At 50.0% G+C, this 18,637-nt stretch overlaps 6 protein-coding genes across 6 annotated transcripts; 3 read left to right on the plus strand and 3 right to left on the minus strand.

The window, feature by feature from the left end:
• Positions 1 to 113: 113 nt before the first annotated feature.
• Positions 114 to 2,594, plus strand: ccg9 (putative trehalose synthase (Ccg-9); the record flags this gene model as incomplete). The annotated part of the gene is made up of 5 exons (XM_040894608.1): positions 114 to 206; positions 265 to 674; positions 730 to 1,005; positions 1,059 to 1,633; positions 1,699 to 2,594. The coding sequence occupies 5 exons, from the start codon at positions 117 to 119 to the stop codon at positions 2,412 to 2,414; spliced, it is 2,067 nt and encodes a 688-aa protein (XP_040752719.1). The 3' UTR covers positions 2,415 to 2,594.
• On the minus strand, positions 1,995 to 3,353 carry P175DRAFT_0556305 (dynactin subunit 5). The gene is made up of 3 exons (XM_040900688.1): positions 3,265 to 3,353; positions 2,664 to 3,164; positions 1,995 to 2,503 (listed from the first exon to the last, which is right to left on the minus strand). The coding sequence occupies exons 1-3, from the start codon at positions 3,301 to 3,303 to the stop codon at positions 2,480 to 2,482; spliced, it is 564 nt and encodes a 187-aa protein (XP_040752720.1). The 5' UTR covers positions 3,304 to 3,353; the 3' UTR covers positions 1,995 to 2,479.
• A 919-nt stretch (positions 3,354 to 4,272) lies between these two features.
• P175DRAFT_0515492 (peroxidase/cytochrome P450 family protein) lies at positions 4,273 to 8,409 on the minus strand. Its single transcript, XM_040898861.1, has 12 exons — positions 7,921 to 8,409; positions 7,754 to 7,851; positions 7,447 to 7,688; positions 7,048 to 7,393; positions 6,902 to 6,992; positions 6,519 to 6,849; positions 6,122 to 6,465; positions 5,576 to 6,063; positions 5,105 to 5,519; positions 4,816 to 5,052; positions 4,482 to 4,761; positions 4,273 to 4,418 (listed from the first exon to the last, which is right to left on the minus strand). The coding sequence occupies exons 1-12, from the start codon at positions 8,341 to 8,343 to the stop codon at positions 4,363 to 4,365; spliced, it is 3,351 nt and encodes a 1,116-aa protein (XP_040752721.1). The 5' UTR covers positions 8,344 to 8,409; the 3' UTR covers positions 4,273 to 4,362.
• A 3,374-nt stretch (positions 8,410 to 11,783) lies between these two features.
• On the plus strand, positions 11,784 to 13,764 carry P175DRAFT_0530822 (T6SS phospholipase effector Tle1-like catalytic domain-containing protein; the record flags this gene model as incomplete). Its single annotated transcript, XM_040899817.1, has 2 exons — positions 11,784 to 11,903; positions 11,965 to 13,764. 2 exons carry the CDS (start codon positions 11,784 to 11,786, stop codon positions 13,762 to 13,764), a joined length of 1,920 nt encoding a protein of 639 aa, XP_040752722.1.
• Positions 13,765 to 14,998: 1,234 nt separating this feature from the next.
• On the plus strand, positions 14,999 to 16,000 carry P175DRAFT_0435703 (uncharacterized protein; the record flags this gene model as incomplete). The annotated part of the gene is made up of 1 exon (XM_040893751.1): positions 14,999 to 16,000. The coding sequence occupies one exon, from the start codon at positions 14,999 to 15,001 to the stop codon at positions 15,998 to 16,000; it is 1,002 nt and encodes a 333-aa protein (XP_040752723.1).
• Positions 16,001 to 16,826: 826 nt separating this feature from the next.
• Positions 16,827 to 18,576, minus strand: P175DRAFT_0492010 (flavin monoamine oxidase family protein; the record flags this gene model as incomplete). Its single annotated transcript, XM_040895863.1, has 4 exons — positions 16,827 to 17,859; positions 17,882 to 18,283; positions 18,352 to 18,389; positions 18,451 to 18,576. The coding sequence occupies 4 exons, from the start codon at positions 18,574 to 18,576 to the stop codon at positions 16,827 to 16,829; spliced, it is 1,599 nt and encodes a 532-aa protein (XP_040752724.1).
• Between the last annotated feature and the right edge of the window lie 61 nt (positions 18,577 to 18,637).

An 18,637-nucleotide genomic window follows, 5' to 3' on the forward strand; every position in this document is an offset into this window, starting at 1 on the left:
CGCCGGTTCCCAAACGTGTATCTCAATAATAGAAAACTACATCTATTCCAATGGGCACTGGATAATTTGAGTTGAAGCTTTTAGAAATCACTTACTTTCTATCAGCTTACGGCAATATGTCTTTCGCGCGTCGAGTTTCGCTACAACAAAGACGTCGTCTTTCGACACAATTCTCTGAGCACTCGTGGGGCGCACCCCCGTCAGGTGTATGCAATCCCCAGATTTTCATTTCGTGTTGGTAGTAAGGCTCTAATTCCTCCCTAGACCATCTATGGCGGTATATCGGCATTGTTTGAAAAAAACGAAGTGTTGCTTGCGCTGGCTATCCGTGATTCGACCTATTTGGTGGACTTTAACCAAGAGAGGCTCGTGTTGAATGAGGGAAACTCGGTAGATCGACGCATAGGAGACCATATATTGAAGCGCCTGCATGATTGGAGCGAGGAGCACCTGGAGAAGTTTATTGGGCTAGCTATACCCCAACACTTGGCTCATTTATGCCCGAACCTCTGTTCACGACTTTGGTCAGAATTAGATATCATCCCATTAGTTCTTGCAGATGATAGCAAGCTGGATTTAGGTGAAGAGCTGAGATATGACTTTCACAAGTCAGTGGATTGGGAGCTGAGGAGGATCGATGAGCAGGCGGAATCAATGGCCCGGAAATGCGTAAGGTCAGTCCATCCGGTGGGTTCTTTATATTTACAACCGCAACTCACAATACTACAGACTGTTTGGCCCAGAAACCATCCCTTTGCTTCAGGTTGGACTCACCGGACTGGTTCAAGTTGACACCGGCTTCCACGTCCAGCTGACCAACCTCCACGATTTTCAAAAGACGGTTGGGCCTAGCACCTGGAAAGCTGTCGAGTATTATGCGTTGGACCTTAAGAAACGAAAAATAAAAATTGCGTTTTTCAGCGCCACACCACAAGGTGGAGGAGTTGCTCTGATGAGACATGCTCTTGTAAGATTCTCACATTCTCTCGGAACAGATATTAAGTGGTAAGTGTAAAATAAAGAGATATTTCAAGGGGTAGTTCTCACGTCGATGGTAGGTACGTTCCTAAACCACGACCTGGAGTTTTCCGTATCACGAAAACCAATCATAATATCCTTCAAGGCGTCTCCCTCCCTGAGGAGCGATTAACCGAAGAGAAGTGGGCGTTGGTCACACAATGGATTCACGAGAATGCAAAGCGATATTGGCTACCTCCAGGTTGCCCGCTTACCCATCCGTCTGAAGGCGGTGCAGATGTGATCGTCGTTGATGACCCGCAGATGCCGGCACTGATTCCTCTTGCAAAGGAAATAGCTCCCGATAGGCCAGTCATCTTCCGTTGTCATATTCAGGTCCGTAGTGACTTGGTAGCCGAAGAGGGCAGTCCGCAAGCTGAGGCATGGGGTAGGATGTGGGACCAGATTAAGCACGCAGATCTCTTCATCAGCCACCCCGTACGGTCGTTTGTGCCTCATACTGTGCCACGGGAGAAGGTGGGCTATATGCCTGCGTCGACAGATTGGCTGGACGGACTCAATAAAAATATGAGAGAATGGGACACGGCATACTATGGACGGGTATTCAATGCGACTGTTAGGAACTCGGGAATGCCGGTAATCGACTATCCAGCAGGTAAGCGTCACCACCGCCCTTCTTCTTCTTCTTTTTGTTCTGTTGAAAGAACTAATGAAGCCAAGACCACTATATTGTTCAGATTGCACGATTTGACCCATCAAAGGGCATCCCCGACGTTGTAGAGTCCTACGAGAAATTTTACCTGCTTATGAAAGAAGCGCATCCGAACAAGAACCCTCCAAAACTCTTGATCTGCGGACACGGGTCGGTCGATGACCCAGACGGTGCAATTATTTACAACGCCGTGGTGACATACATTGAAAGCTCCATCCCGCAAATCGCGGAGCAGATTTCCATCGTTCGTCTTGGTCCGTCTGACCAGGTCCTGAACGCAATCATGTCCAAGGCCCGAGTTGCGCTGCAGCTTTCTACTCGCGAGGGATTTGAAGTGAAAGTGTCTGAAGCGATCCACAAGGGCAGACCAGTAATTGCAACTCGAGCAGGTGGGATTCCACTACAGGTTATCGACAAAAAGAACGGCTTCCTGGTTGATGTTGGAGACACGGACGCTGTAGCGAGGCATCTCTTCGATCTGTGTACTGATGATGAGTTATGGCATCGCATGCACAAATTTGCTCTGGATCATGTCTGTGATGAGGTTAGTACAGTCGGTAACGCGCTGAACTGGCTTTATATTGCCTCCAAGCTGTCCAAAGGCGAGAAGCTCAAGCCAAGCGAGCGCTGGATCAACGATATGGCGCGTGAGGAAGCAGGCACACCATACGCAGCTGGGGAGAGTCGACTCAAGCGGGCAGTAGAAGTAAGCAAGATGGGCTAAGCCTAGTTACAGCTACCTACCTACCTACAATACATATATAATACAACAACCAATAAAAATCCTATCTAAGAACGAAAAGGGGGTATAACCTATAAATCCAAACAGCCCAATATAACACAAAACAACAACAACACAAAAAAAAAACCTTTTTTTATGTCCCAGCCCCTCACCTCCCAACAACCCTATACCTCTCCCTCGCCAACCCCCCTCGGCCCCCTCAACCCCATACCCCTCCCCAACCTCCCCTACAATCCTAGCCGGCGCCCCGCCAACAACACACCAACTCGGCACGACCGTCCCAGGCGCCACCACCGCGCCATCAAGCACATACGCGAAATCCTTGAGAATCGCCATGGCCCCCACCACCACATCCCGCCCGATATGCACATGGTTCCCGACCTGCGCGGCCTCAACCACACTGCGCTCCCCAACAAAGACATGGTCGCCGATTTTCAGCGGGTAGAAGATCACCATTCCCCGGTGGATCCGCGAGGGAGGCCGCAGCACCGCCTGCCGCGATACATAGCTGTATCGCCCGATAGTTATCGCCACGGAGGGTTGGTTGGACGGCTGGCTTTGGCTTTGCTGCTGCTGAGCGTCCGCTGCGGCGGCGGCGGCGGCGGCGGTGGTTGGGGAACGGTAGAGGTCGCCGCGGATCACGGCTTCAGCTTGGATGACGGTTTTGCCGCCGAGGATGATATGCTGCGTGCCGTGGATAAGGGAGCGACGGGAGATTTTGTTGCCGGTGTCCTAGGAGGGGGGTTTTGGCGGTTGTTTAGTTTCTTGCGCTTTTTGAGTGGTGGGGGAGGTGTGGCAGAAGGAAGGAGGAAGGGGGGGGGGGGGGGGGTACGGTTTCTATGTATTCGCCTTTGGCTGCTTTGGGGGGCATTTTGGAAATTGGTGGTGAGTGTGGTGATGTCGTTGGTTGGTTGGTTGGTTGGTTGTATATATGGCATACCTAACGACAACCTCTGTGCGGAAATACGTATGTAGAGGCGGTGAGAAAGTAAATGCTCCATACTCCGGAGTACTCCGTACATATATATCTTACTCTATTACTCTGTACTCCGTAGAGGAATAACTAACTAGCTAGCTTGACTAGGATAATACCCTATTTATATACGGAAAAGGTCAAGGAATAATTTACCGTACCATTGCATGCCTTGCAGGAAACCATGAAACCAGTATATGCCCTCCGTGGCACAATTCCAAGAGGGGATTGAGGCGAACCATATGGGAAGCTCAACGTTACGTTATGTACAGCCAGAAGATAATTCGAAATCCCAGGCTGCAAGACGAAGAAAGGCTATACATAGGACATTGAAGACAGTAGAACTGCACCGCCACCGTCAAAAGGGTCATCGATATAGAAGCGCCATATGAAGACAAAGTCGGTAAAAAAAAAATCTCTCCTGTAGCTCGTTCATAGGAGTAGGGAGGCCAAAATCTATATTAAGCGTCCCAGACACCAGTGATTCCACCTGCGTGAACCCGGTACCGAGGGTCCTGTCGCCAAAAAATGTAGTCGGGCTGTTCTAGAGAGCGTTTTATGAATAGTCGAGAGGACTCATATATATCTTCGCAAAGATCGATACGTATTGCTCTAAGCATCAAACCTCCGTTATGCTCGCTCCAGAGCGAGATAATTGAAAATATTTTCCTGGAAACAAAGCTTTTGATGTGAATATCTTCGGTGCTACAAAGCCACGACTCATGGTTCTGCACTACGTTCTACTAAGTTACATACCCATAAGGATTATCGAATATCCGACACAAAGAGGCCATCTTAAACTTACAGACAGTGACAGACACTTAGTAGACAATCAATTATTAACAACTAGAATTATACCAAGAAATCAAAAAAAAAAAAAAAAAAAAACCAAATTGGATATCGTAATCAAAAAATTCCACATATTACATATATCTTGAGGATCAAGCTGCTTATGCACTATGTAACCTTCTTCTGGAAGGTAGGCACCTGACCATTGTAGTGCACACGGAAGGCTAAGAAGCCAGTCAGCAAAACATCCGAGAGCAACAAGCAAAAAGGCAAAAGGGTAGACATACTGGTTGGATAATCGACGTAAGCGCCATGATCCTCGCGCAGGTACGCGGTGTAGCCGCCAGGGCGAGGGATCGTCTTCATGATGCCTTGGGCACCAGGAGCGGGACGGAGTTTGTCCAAGCGGGCGACGGCACGAACCATGGCCGTCAGAGCGATGAGAGTGGCTTCCTTGCCGAGACCACTCTGGGCACCAATGCCGTAGGAGAGATAGGCGTCTAGAGGTCGGTCGAGGCGGACTTCGTTAGGGTCGGGGAAGACGGACGCGTTGCGGTTAGCCTCAATCTGGAGCTTGTTAGTACATAGCGAGTCTAACATGTTCTCGGGGAGAGCACGCACCGAGCCAATGAAGATCTCATCGCCAGGCTTGATGTTCACATCATTGTCACCTTCCTTCACGTAGAGGTCCGTCTCGGCTTTGCGGTAGGTTCCAGTGCCACCGTTCAGGCGGATAGCCTCCAAGCAGTAACGCGACAGCGTCTCGTCGGATTCGGGGGTGTCGTTCCGGGCGAGCTCGTTGATTTCAGGGAGATGCGCCTTGCCCTCGTTGAGGTAGTACTGGATGACTTGGGCGAACTATGCAATGTCAGTGGAGATCCAGCACCATAACCAGCTAAATGCAACCCACCATGCGAGCCTGGCCGTGGACGATTTCCACAGCGGCAGGCATAATCTGGCCCCACGTGACCTCAGAAACCCCCAGGCCGCCCTCCAGTAGACGGTGGATGAGCTGGTCACCGAACTCCTTAAGGACATTGTGCTCATCGTGGAGGTTGTGGATGATACTGGAGAGGAAACCACTGGAGTTGACGGACTTGACGTGGCTCTCAACCAGCTGGCCAAGCTGCTCAGAGACCGCGTTCGCAGCCTTTCGAAGAGGGAACGACTTGCTGGGGTCTACGTCGAAGAAGATACCAGTGTACATAACTACGAGGGCTATGTACATCTCGTACTCGGTGAAAACACCCTTAGGGTTCGCCTTGTCCCTGAGAGGCAGAGAAAGAAGTTTGGAGGCAAAGTGCACGGGCACTAGGTTTCCGACGCTGCTCAAGTTAGATACCGAATATTTAATGGAAATACATCGCAGTTGATTACTTACTCCTTGACGATATCGACCCGCTTATTGCCTGCAAGAGTGCAAGACTTCTCGGCGAGCAGCTTCAGGGTTGTGTTCTCGTAGAAGTCCCTGATATTCTGCTTCCACTCATCATTGTTTAGAGCCTTGCTCCAGAAGTCCTCACCACCCTTGCCATGATGAATGGCGGTGCAGTCACCCCAGATAATACGAAAGTCCTTCTGCTGCTCGAGGACCAGCTTGACATTGGCGTACGAGGTCAAGTTGACATGGGGTTCAGTGAATGTGGGACGGTCGTATGAGTAATCAGCCTCTCTTCCCAGATCTTTCATGATCTTCTGGTTCTCACTGGGGATGGTCATGGGGTAGTGGGCGTAGATGGAATCAGGCTTGAAGTACTGGGGGAATGCACGCAGGGCAAGCTTGTAGAACACACAGCCCTGGTTGATGTTAAGATCGTAGCGGACCTCGTTGTAACCCCAGTTAGTCAAGTTCCTTGCGTTGTAGTCAACCTGGTCCACATTAGCATAATTCTTTCCTTTTTTTTTTTTAGCAGTGGTCGAGTCTTACGGTGTAGTGGCGATCACCACGGACGAGCGCAACGGCATCAGATAGGACAGCACGGGAGATAGTGTAAGTCGGCGCAATTCCGACACCAGGAACCATGGGCTCCTTTGCCTCCTCAGAGACAATACCAGGGTAGAGCTCGACGTAGTCTGGGTGGCCGTACAAGGTGCGCAGCGCATCAGAAACCTCAGGGTTGGAGTTGATTTCTTCGAATGTGCCGTACGGCTTAAGGCCAAAGAACTTGCGGAACTCGTTGAGAGAACCAGTGTTCCACCTGCGGCCCTGTTCGATACCCAGGATCTCCACGGCCTTCAAAACCTTAGGGACATTGCGTGCCCCGAATGAACCTAAGCAAAATGTCAGCTTCCTTGTTCCCGAGTTTGCATAGGAAGATAATTACCAGCAACATCCTCAACAGCATCAGCAAGAATCTTGACGAGATCCTCATCCTTGAAAGTACCGTCCTCCTGACGCTTGAGACCAGAGAAGGTACGCTTGGAAGGATCTTTGGGTATGCTAGCCTCATATTTGCCCAGACCCATGAGAAGCTCGTGCATCGAGATGTCCTCTCCAGGCTTTCCGATCAACTCTTCATACATCTTCTCGGTCCACTTCTCGTCATTGTAGCTAATCGCAGAGTGCCAGCGGTAGGCCAGGTTGAACTCTACTGAACACTGGTTACCGAGACCAGAGGGGGTTGTCTCTTGGCCCTGCATTTGTGCTCTAGGGTCCTGGGTAACGTTAGGAGCATCCGCGGAAGAAATATTAATTTGCACAACTTACCAAACACCAAGTGCTGTTGGACCGGTTCAGATTGACAATAGTACGCAAGTAATCATACAGGGTAACGTTAATGTATAAACCGCAAGTAATACTGGATAAAATTAGCAAGTTATACAGCTGTAGTAGGGCTTGAGGGCACGCCATACAGTCGTCCGGTCTGGAAGAGATCATTATCGTACTTAGCCCAGGCCTGCTTGGCCTGCTCCTCGGGGAGATTAGGTCTAGGCTTGGTGAAGCGGCCGTTCTCGTTGACGGCCGCTAGTTCCTCAACAACATAGTTGTGGAATCTGCTTAGCATAACCATGAGAACAGAGCAAGCTGCAGGGAAAGCCTGCAGTCTGGACTCGGAGAAGCTGTCTGGCTTCAACTTTCCGTCTTCGAAGGTACGGACGAGATCCTGTTCGTCTTGATTATCGCCATAGAGAATCGACAGGTCAAGGTAAGCGGAGGTCTTGTTCTTGCTAGGATCTCTGTAATCCGTTTGGAAGATATCTATATATGGGGTTTAGCTTAGTGGACTGGCTTATTCTGAGGAGCGTACCTACCATGAATGATCAGAGACGCCCAGGCGAAGAAAAGGCTGGAAACTTTGTTAGGGTGAGGATTAAACTTCTCACGAGCGAATAGCGTATCGAAAACCAAGCCAGCATCAGGCAGACCACCAGGTTGTATGGTCAATGGTCTAATGGAGCGAGCATAAGCAGTGTTGGCCGCACCCAGCCATGGAAGGGTAGGGTTGTTATTCGAACCGTCCGCGCTCCGGTATGCGTAGTCGTCTCCCATGTACCTAGAGGAGGTTTCTCAGCTAATCCAATTCTACCGTCATGGTGTCAAGATCCGAGAAAAACCTACGAGAGGGGAGGATGAGGCAGCGAGTCCCAAAGCTGGTTCAAAAACATGTTTGTGAGGTCTTCACGCATCTTCGAATTTCCGGGAAGACTGCTGACGATCTACGAGCCCCGAATAAAGCCATTAGTGACCTCAATTACTCGCCTCGCACAAGTTTTCAATATTCGTACCTGAATAATTCGCTCCATAATCATTGTTTTATCATCCACAAGCTCTCCCTTCAGCCGAGTTTTAATCACATCCCCAAGCGACGCATAATCCTTGATTCCCAGCGACCTCAGGTCGTGGAACAAGCCTGATGGGTGTTCTTTCTCCAGGTAGGCGGCTTCTCCACCCTGGTAAGGCAAGGGAGCCACAGAGGCGTGAAGGACCTGTCCATATTTCTCGAATGCCGCGGGAGCATCCTCCTTCAGGTCTACAGGACTGCTGTCCGAGACTGACTTGCGTGGTGGAGGCAGCTTGGACTGACGTTTGCTGCTGCTGCTGCTGCTGCTGGTAGTGCCCGCGGTGGTGCCATTGGCTACGGAGCCATTAGGATTCGACTCGCGCTCGCCCTTGGATTTCTTGAAATTTGTAGAAAATCTGCGCAACATGGTTGGCAGCCTGGGGGATAAGATACAAAGGAATGTGTGACGATCAAAAAAAAAAAAAGGTGTCTAGGGCCCGGAGGGAAGCTCTTTAAAAATGTGCAGAGGAACGGAAGGGGGGAGCAGGGGAAAAAGAAATATATACGAGGCTGGATTAGAAGAGAGAAAAAAAAAGCCCACACTATCAGAGATAAATATGGAGAATCATATGAAGGAGAAAAGGATAACCAGGCAGTCTCCACGTGTGCTCGCACAGCTTCAGCAAAATCGGCAACAATTCAGATCAATTGCGCCACTTTCTGTGTATGTGGACCCTGTTTATCAAATCCGATTGAGGGCAATACAGGCAATACAATTGAACGCGGGGAGAAGAAGAGACAGTGTGGCTGGTATGAGCTCGTCAAAAGGGTGATGATGCTTAGGATTATACTAACGCTGATTAGGTGTTATGTTACCATCTTCGTCGGATTCATTTCTGTTCAGCTTTTGCAGGAACCCCATGAGTGGAGTCCTCAAGGGAAGAGAGGCAAATAATTGTGTGAATTTGATTTGTTTCGACGAGCAGCTGGAGTGACATCTAATCCACTAGCTTCCATACGGAGTAAGCAATGAAGCATCGCATGGCTAGGCGGGAGGAAGCCCCGCACGTTAGGTTAGGACTCAGCCCTTGGTCAAGATTCAAGAATCCTCCGTATACCGTAGGTTTGCATCTATTTGGTTGTCGCTTGATATGGACCCAATCATCTCCATCCAGATGAAGTTGATCTTGGTCCATTGCGGTGTGTCCCGCCAGCCACATCCAAAGTCTACCTAAGGTATGCCCGTCCCCCTCCGTGTTTAGCGCTGTGGAGCCCAATGTCGATGCAGACTGCAGGTTAATACAGGCACTCAAGGGATTATTCCCATGTCATGAGCTATTATTTTTGTGGATGTTCGAATCTGGCTGAATTTAATAGTTCCCCCTCGGATCCAGAGTCCTAAACCGCAGACCAATCATCATGGGAATGGTCCTAGCCTTCGAAGAGCTCTTTTTCTCTCCCTCTCTCCCAAGATATGGGTAAGACGATCCGATCGGAGATGGTTCGTCTATCATGAGGCTTAGCCCAAGGAGGAAGGAACCTAAGCAGCTAGGGCTCCATAGTACATTCCTCAAACTCATCCTTCACGCAGCACCCTCATACCATCTGATGACGAGCCACGGTAACGCCAAGAAGGAAAAGAGGGAGATATACTCTGCAATACGAGCCGAAATGAATAAGACCGGTGACACAAGGAGTGTAGGTCTCGAGACTTGAGACCTTCCCACTAAGGTTGGGATTGGAGGATGTCTGCGGCCTAAACGAATGCACTTGGTATAGTTAACTACCTAGTATCCATCTACCTATCAGAGATTGGGTGGAGTCCAATCGGGACGGGCCTTTACTAGAGTACCCACGCGTTCCCAAGCACGAGGTCAATGGGGAGCTGATGTTTGTCAGTGATAGTGCGAGACTAGGATCTCAAGTGCAGTAATAAATCCATCGATCTGCATGAAGTCTTTTTTTTTATTTTTTATTTTTGGTGATTGTAAAGTTGGCGGCAAGGAAAGACGAAGAATCTGTCACAATCAATTTGAGAAATACAGAGGAGGAGTTTAGCTGCCCCGGCCGATGATAATCCTCCTGCAGGAAGTAAAGCATGATGATAATGTACATACGGAGTACAGAGCGCACTCCATTTCGAACTTGATTCCGCTCGAACTTCAATCCATAGGTTAATCGTTTAATCATCGGCTCTTTCGGGATCCAAGGTGCTACCATGACTCGTACTCTGTATTCCTTTTCCCTTTCCTTTTCTTTGAAAATGGGTAATCGGCAAAGATTTTTCATGGCGGATGATCTGAATCGTGTGCGTGTATGTGGAGAATGTATGTAGACTAAGACCAAGTTCGCCTGGAGGTGCAGGATAGCACTAAAGTTATTGAACTCGATAGATTTGACTGGATCCGTTCCTCCCAGCAAATCCCCCTCGTCCGGTTCTCTCTGAAGAACCCAGATCCATACCCGGCTAGGATGAAAACGCGCAAACAGGCTGTCTGTCACCCCTATCACATACAGCCTTTGGAGGAGAGGACATGAATTTGGACTTTCATCCCTTGCCTGTGCCTTTTTTTTTTTTTTTTTTTCCCCTCCAAAAGGTTCAAGTAATGAAACCTCACTATTTGTCTGGCCAGTTAGTCCTCATGGTTCGAGTTTACCAAGTACACGCTTCTCCCACTAAAAGCAATGCGTCTAAAGGAGGACTCCACACGGCTATTGGCGATGCTTTTCAGTTACTCGTCGCCCGTCCACCACCATGGTGTCGGCATTCTCCACTTGAAAAAAATAATAATAATAATAATAATTAAATGGCCTGGGTTCTTTAATGGGTAACTTGCATAACAAGGACAGGCTCAAGAATCACCATGATACAATTTGAAGCCTATAGTATTCGAGTTCAGAGAGGGCGCATCGAGGTTGCAGTAGTAGTTTTGATTGTCGAAGAACACGAAGACTCGGATCTGGAGGTCAAAGGAGGGAGAACCCGAAAAAGAAGAACAAGAATGGGATGCCCATCCTCGAAATGAAAGAGACGATCACCATCCACTCTGCTCAGGGACAGTCTCGGTCATGATGATTGTCACATCTGGATGCTGCTACTGAAAGAATATTCCGCTCAGATCCCCAAAGGCTAACAGAGCTCCGGGTAGATAGACACACACGGGGTAAGACTCCATGCCGTCGAGGTGTGGTTTGACGGAGGATTCTTCCTCGCAGAAATACGGAGTCCATCCAGGGCACTAACCTCAATATTATGCATCTAGTTCTTCTCGTCAGCTTTGGCCGCTGTTACTGCAGCTGACAGCCGGCAGGATGGGCGCCAATCCCACCTGGCAAAAATACCTTTTGCCAAAATTAATCAAAAATGAATATCGGTTCCCGTCAAGTTCAGTTTTTCTTTTCTTGGCCCCCCTACTGTACCTCCAGTTTGTCTGCTGGAGTCCGTCCTAGGAATGTGTCTTCTGGTTTGACCAACCACCTGCGTTTGCTCCATCCAGGGGTGTTCACAGGCTTGACTCCTCGCCCACTGAGCTAGGTCCAATAGAGCTGCAGGAACCGAGACTATAGAAACTGGAAGGTCAGGTAGCATCATCAACATTTTTAGTTCTTGTTTCTGGGTGATCCCCGAATAATCGGGTCAAAGTTCTCGTCCACCGACATCTTCGCACATGTACTGCGGGCCCTTTATCAGTGGCTCATGTATACGGAGTATATCCAAGAATTGTCAACCCGCCGTGCATACTCCGTACTTACGCTGCAACGCTGCCAGCCCCATCCACCCTTTTTACTCTGATCTTTGCACTCTCTGCTCGCAGCCTTAAAATATCCAGTGACAGGTCTTGGAAACTCAGACAGAAGTTGTCAGCAATGGATACCGCACCGTTTGGCCCAGCGCAGGTGACAAAGCAGTTTGTGCTCTGCTTTGACGGCACAGGGAATAAATTCGCTGGCGATGAGTCGGACAGCAATGTTCTCAAAATCTTTCGCGTGAGAAACCCTCATTTTTATGCGCACCTCAGCCGCTGACTCGAAAGACGTGGGACAAAAGATGCTTGATCGCTCTAAGAGTCATCAGTTCCACTACTATCAGCCAGGAATTGGAACATACGTGACGACCACGTCGCTATCCAATACTAGCCGCTTTCAACGCATCAAATCCGCATATTTGAAGGCAAAAGATTCCGCAATTGGCACCTCGTTCGACGAGCACGTCATGGGCGGGTACAAGTTTTTAATGAGATATTACCAACCCGGCGACGAAATCTACTTCATTGGGTTCAGTCGTGGCGCTTACATCGCGCGCTTCCTCGCGGAGATGCTTGATTATATCGGCCTGCTTGAAGCGGGAAATGAGGAACTGACGCGATTCGCTTGGAAAACTTTCGCTAAGTGGCAGCAGCGCCGAGGAGACGGCGAAGAGGCCAAGGAGGAGAAAAAGGAACTCTTCCGCTATATGAAAGCGTTTCGCGAAACCTTTAGTCGCCCAATTTCGAGGATTAAATTCATGGGGTTGTTTGATACTGTCAACAGTGTTCCAAGGTTTGAGTCAGCATGGATGCAGCGTAGCAAATTCCCGTACACTGCGCGGAGCTCAGCCAAAGTCATCCGACATGCCGTGGGCATTGATGAGCGGCGCGCGAAGTTCCGACAGGACCTAATCTCTGAGGCAAGGCCTTGGTCTGGGAAGAAGCAATCGCGTCATGGTTGGGGGCAGCAGTACATCAACCAACTCCGCCATCCGCGAGACCAGGAGCCGACACACGTGCCTGAGATCGTCGTGAACGGTAACCAAGAAGCCGACGTCAATGACCCTAAGGACCATGGACCAGAGAATCCAGATGTAGAGGAGACAGCCTCAGTTTACCGTAGTAGTCATCATGCCTCTCGTGAGAGCCTACATTCCGGACACATGTACCGTGCGGTGTCCCCATCATCCGCAGCTAGAAAGCTCAGCCTGGCAGTCCCCATGATTACGGGCTCCATGGAGGACTTGAACTCGATTCGAAGCGGCCACTCGGGGATCTCCCTGCAGGTACCATCAGCATCGCAAGCTGGTAATGATGACGACGAGGAGGAGAACGATGCGCAGGACATTCAAGAAGTGTGGTTCCCAGGTGGCCACGCCGACATTGGTGGAGGTTGGAAACTCGAAAAAGGCGAGACTTGGCCACTTAGCCATGCGCCATTGGTCTGGATGGTCCAGGAAGCCCAGCGTGCGGGCCTGGAATTTGACACGCCAAAGCTCAAACAATTCGAGTGTTGTGAGGAGTATGACGGCGAATACACTCCTATTCGAGATCATATCAAATGGCAAAAAAGCTGGTGCCAAGATCCTGCGCATGAGCATGACGGCGACGCAAAGGAGGAGGAGGGTATGTACAAGGCCAATGGAGATACAAAGCCCCTGTCCAAATCAAGCCAGAAATTCCGAGCTGCCCTGTACACCTCTAGCACAGAGGGTCTACTGCACGATTGTTTATCCTTTGGCAACGGCCTATCAGCTTCCTCTGTCATTTCATGGAGGTTTATGGAGTATCTTCCATTCCGCCGGATGGACCTCCAGGCAGACGGATCATGGAAACCGATTCGTTGGCCATTACCCGGCGGAGAGGTGCGCGATATTCCCAACGACGCTCACATCCACGTATCTGCGATCCGTCGCATGATGAAGGATTCTAACTATCGTCCGGGAAATCTGATTATTGGAGGCGGCGGACGTGGAGTCCGACGAGCCCCAGAGGAGTATGGAATCGGTGAATGGGTGGTGCAAGGGCACGAAGGAGACGTTGTTCGAGAGATCTATGTACGAAAGAGTTTCTCCAAGATGTGCAAGGACACCAAACCCTAGCAAGATGACAGCGTCATCCTTGGTTGTTACTATTGTCCTTTCCTTTCCTTTCTCTCCGTTGCTCCCCTAGCTTTCCTTGTATAACGTCTTTGTTGGTATTTCTGAGGTCTCCGCGCGCTATACTCCTCCTATCCATAGGTAGTAGAATAATACCCGATTTAGCACAGGTTTTAATTGGTCCTTGGGTACCCCATCTTGTCATTTCTTTTCTCTTCAATCTCCCAAAAGAGGAGTAGAGCCAGCATGTGAAAGTAAGACCCGCGCGGTACGGAATCATGGGCCCGTATGCTCGCACGTTCCACCAGCAAATACTGGTAACTCTCGGGGATATGGATATTTGTACATGAGCCCAGAAGAGTTCAAAATGGCTGGATTGGGCCAGACTCCTCTAAGACAACTCGAAAGCGAAATACCGTGTGAGTTGCTGAGAGTCGAAGCATCGTTTTTGCCCTGGTCTGTTTCCTGCAAGTCATCCTGCCGGCAAGCCCGGCTGGCTGCCTTGGACATGTATTTTCTCCCACTCCTTTTTTTTTTTTCATCTCTGTAGGGGTGGACCGGGTGGTTCGCTGTTAACGACTTTCTCCTAATTGCTGATCGGCTAGGAGAGCAAAAGTCGACAAGACGATCTCAGGAGCAACGGTTGTTTCGGGGGGTGGCGGTGAGATGAGATGCTTCAACTTTCACTTTCCACGGCTCGGCTTCTTTACCGTTCTCTGTGTGTGTCCTTGACTTCACCACTTCTTCTTCTTCCATTAATCTTCAGACTAACCCCATCTTCCCCCCCCCATCTCTCTGGGACTGAGATCCAATAATAGTACGTCCCTGTACGGAGTATATTCTTTGCTTCTTTTTGAGCTATCCCTTCCTCTAACCCAAAATTCAACCTTACCCCGTTTCAGCGCTCGTTGACGTCTCCACAGTGCTGCCCGACTACTTGGTGGGCTCTTCGCACAGGAAATTATATCCCTGGAGGCAAATTTTTTTCTTCTTCCTTTTATCATATCTTGCGGTTACATCTGGTTCGGGACATTAGATTCCCCCCCTTCTTTGGTTCGCCTCGTGTCTGTTTCTGGAACACCTTTTCCCCCCTCTACACATCAGCGATGCGGCCCGTTTAATCAGAGCTTCTGTTTTGCAGAGAGACAGCGAGACAGAGACAGAGACAGAGAGACAGAGACAGAGACAGAGAAGCGGACGGACAATGGAAGCCTCTCGTATATCCCCAGAAAGGGTCATGCTCCCTCCAAGCCCCGTAGGATCCGTTGAGTCGGTCGCCTCGAGCTCCTCCTCGGGATCCCCCGCAACGGAGGAATGGAGAGAACCAGAACACCCGGAGAACGTCATGATCACTTTGTCGCTCACACCCGATCCACCTACTCCCTCCCCGAGTCGGTTGCCCTTCGCCCGATCCCATTTCCGATCGCGATCGCTCGCAGATAGCCCCAGCTTTCCTGTCATGACGCGCGCTCACTCCTCGCCGGGGCTGGACTCGCGGGGGAGATATATCTTCGTCCACGGTCGCGGCATCCCTACAAATATGGTCGACGGCCCTGCGAAGCGCTACCTGCCACTACAGTTGCCTACCTCGGATTCGTTCGAGCCTAGGATGCTATCAAGAAAAAACATCTCAGAGACCATTTCAGAGCACGCAGAGCTAGATACTTCTATGATGTCGTCCGTCTCGCGACCTGACTCTCATCCTTCGCCTTCGCCTGTTTTCCCACATGCCATACCCCGTGTGAGCCGTCGACGACCCTCGTCTCCTTTACACTTCTACCCACAGACCCCGTCTAGCCAGATAGTTAGCAGCCCTTCTCCCTCTGCGCATTCCTCTCCCGTGGTGCTCAGCTCCCGCTTCAACGAATCCTTCCCGGGGTACTCAACGTCCTCCGCTTCGTCCGTACCCTCGACCCCTACGAGCCTCCGATCCCGTAGCCCTAGTATTTCGTCGCTGGAGACTATCCCTGATATCCCAGACGCCGAAGCTGCAGCAATTGAAGCAGACCGGATTGCCGCCCTAAAAGCCGCTGCAGATAGGGCTGATGAAGCAGACGACGCAAACAACAGCAACCGGCGGCGCGGGGCATCAGACGTATCAGGTCCCTCTAGCTCCATCCCAAATATGCGCGCCGGCTCGGGAAACTATTTGGTCCGGAACGATAAGCGCAAGCGATGGAGTGTTTGCGGAGCAGAACGTCGCCAGGACCTAGACCTTGAAACAATCTGGGAGGATTGAATCCGAGCAATTCATGAATTTGTTTGCTGTATCATACTTTTCTTTCTATCTCGCATGGGCTGGGGTCACAAACATTTCTTTTCTCCTTGTCTTGGTGGCACATGTTCATGCATAGTATTGTTTGCTTGTCCTTTTTTCTTTTTCTTTCCTACTCGTTCACATGCGCCCAATTTGAAGATCGCGCAGGCTCGTTGATTCTTCCAGTTTATTTTCTAGTTAACTTCACCTCTTGGGTCGGCCCTTAGTCAGCGCTAGGGTCTCATTTCTTTTGACTCTTTCTTCTTTTCTTTGTCTCTGCTGGAGTTTTTTTTTTTTTTTTATTGTCCCATTTTACGCTCCCTCTTCCTTTGTTTCTTACTATCTTCGGAGGAGACTAACACAGCATTATCTTTGTGATTCCCCACAGCCTTCTCGGGCCATCGTTATTGGGATTATGGGTTGGTTGGCTTGTCTGCATTGCTCCTTTTTTTTTTCTGCTATGGAAAGGATCCTCGTTTATTTTTTTTTTTTTTATTCTAACTTATTACTTGCAAATTTGTACATACTGTGGAGGCGCTGCTCTGTACAATGATATGATATCACATCTACACCATGTATGATTCTCATACATATATATATATATATATATATGGACAAATCGCAAGAGCTGACGAATAGTATGGCCAAAACAAAGAAAGGGTACATCAAATCCAGTATCCACAAGCTTTACATGCTGAAAATATATACGAGTACCTGCTTTATGTTTGTTCATGCCTCTATCGTAAAAGCATGCATCGCCCCGATGAACCAAATGAGGAAATAGAGTATAGAGAGAGATGGAGAGCTTCTACTCCCCCATGGCCGCCGATGGCAAAGAATCATCTCTCTCCAACCCCACCCCTGCCTTCCCAAGACCATAACGAGCACAGATCTGACCCCCTGCGCGCTCCCCACTCCAAAACGCACCTGTGGTAGTCCCCAACGCCACAAACGGTGAGGTGTGTTCGCCGGCAAACCAGATCCCATGGTCAAGGCCCACCCCGGCACGGAGCACCTCGATATCCTCGTCGCCCTGCTGCAGACCAACCTGGAAGTTACAGTAGGAGCCGTTGCCGGCGTAGGGGTCGTTTTGCCATTGGGTGGCTAGGAACGCCTTGGGAGTGCAGTCGGGGGAGGAAGAGGAGTAGCCGTGGAGGCGGGAGTAGAAGGGTTTTGTGAAGTTGTCGAGGAAAGTATAGTACTCGCTGGAGGCGGGGTCCATGGCAGATACAGTGGAGACGATATGGGTGGCGCAGGGGCCGTAGGTGTAGAAGAGCAGTGTTGGGTGAGCGCAGTCTTCTGGGAACGAGGCCATGGAGAGGCATTCCTGGTTCCAGGGGATGCCGGCGGGGACTTCGGTGTAGGCTGGGTGGAGGAATTGGGCGAATGGAGAGCTTTGGTTTTGTGTTAGATCTGTGGAGGGGTCGTTGGTGTGGCTTTCGCTTCCATTGACGGGGAGGGAGACCATGTTCACGGGTTCGGATTTCCAGAAGGCACGAGCGAATGTTACGTATACTTTCTCTAGTCGGCCGTAGGAGATGCTGTCGATGGCACTGGTGAGGCGGGGAGGGAGCTCTGGGATGAAGGCGGATTTGTTGCGTTTTAGCCAGCCTAGGGGACATGTGACGACTACCTCGTCGAACTGGGAGGTTTCGCCCGCTTCGGTGGTTAGAGTTATCTCCTGACGAGTACTGGTGCCCTGGATGATTGGACGGGACTCGATCTTGACAATGGGCTGGTTGTAGCGGATTTCTGCGTCTTGCAGGGCTCTGTTCGAGACATGTTTTAGGATGTGTTTGTATGTAGACGCAACAAAGTAATTGGCTGCAATGGGAATTAGCCTGTGAAATTGATATAGGAAACCCAAGAGACATGCCGCCATCAATGCATTCTTCTAGATGGAAAAACTTCAGACTCTGTCTGTCAATAGGATCACCGACATATGCCCCCCACATCTTACAGGATTCGAGACATAGCCTCTTCTCCTCCGGGCTGAAGTCTGTCTTCTCAAGCTGCTCATGGAAGAAGTCAAGCAGGCTTTTTTCGGGCGGGATGGTGTCCTTGTGGCTGTTACTATACTTGAAAGCCTCTCCAATAGTCGACCACACGAACTCGGCAACCTTGCCTGCAGTTTTCTCGTCCACTAAACTTCCATCCCCAGAATATAAGGCTGGGGCCCCATCAACATCTAGGAGTTCCGTACTGGTCAACTGCGCAAGAGAGACGATTGGGTTTGCTCCACTGCCGTGAATAAAATTTGGACCTCTTCGAACAATCAATACCAACACTTAGAAGCAAGATAATAGAGCGTAAAAAGAGAAAGGGGATCTTACAAGTCTACCGCGTGACCCCCAACAGTAGTTTGAAAGACCTATCCATGGTGATAAGTAAACGAATGAACTTTTTAAGGGACCCAACCAGGCTCTACATACCCTTCCTCCAACCCTATTGCGCGCCTCAAAGATGGTCACCTGGGCACCATTCTGCAGCAGAATATCTGCACATCTCAACCCCGCAAAGCCGGCGCCAATAATAGCGACATGCGGGCGCCTGGTCATGGCTGTGACTGTATCCTCTCTTGGCCCGCGAAGCTTAATGTGTGATAAATAGGCAGAAATC

The sequence above is a fragment of the Aspergillus ochraceoroseus genome (genome assembly GCF_002846915.1).
Source record: "Aspergillus ochraceoroseus IBT 24754 chromosome Unknown P175scaffold_3, whole genome shotgun sequence".
Taxonomy (NCBI): Eukaryota; Fungi; Ascomycota; class Eurotiomycetes; order Eurotiales; family Aspergillaceae; genus Aspergillus; species Aspergillus ochraceoroseus.

Excerpts from the sequence above, each read along its gene's own strand:
- P175DRAFT_0556305 (XM_040900688.1), bottom strand. The coding sequence starts at position 3,303 with ATGCCCCCCAAAGCAGCCAAAGGCGAATACATAGAAACC. Across the intron at positions 3,165-3,264 it reads AAGGCGAATACATAGAAACC|GACACCGGCAACAAAATCTC; the intron begins GTACCCCCCCCC and ends CCCCCCTCCTAG. Across the intron at positions 2,504-2,663 it reads GCGGGGCGCCGGCTAGGATT|GTTATACCCCCTTTTCGTTC; the intron begins GTAGGGGAGGTT and ends TTGGATTTATAG.
- P175DRAFT_0515492 (XM_040898861.1), bottom strand. The coding sequence starts at position 8,343 with ATGTTGCGCAGATTTTCTACAAATTTCAAGAAATCCAAGGGCGAGCGC. Across the intron at positions 6,993-7,047 it reads CTCTTCCAGACCGGACGACT|TATTACTTGCGGTTTATACA; the intron begins GTATGGCGTGCC and ends AATTTTATCCAG. Across the intron at positions 6,064-6,121 it reads GTGGTGATCGCCACTACACC|GTTGACTACAACGCAAGGAA; the intron begins GTAAGACTCGAC and ends AATGTGGACCAG.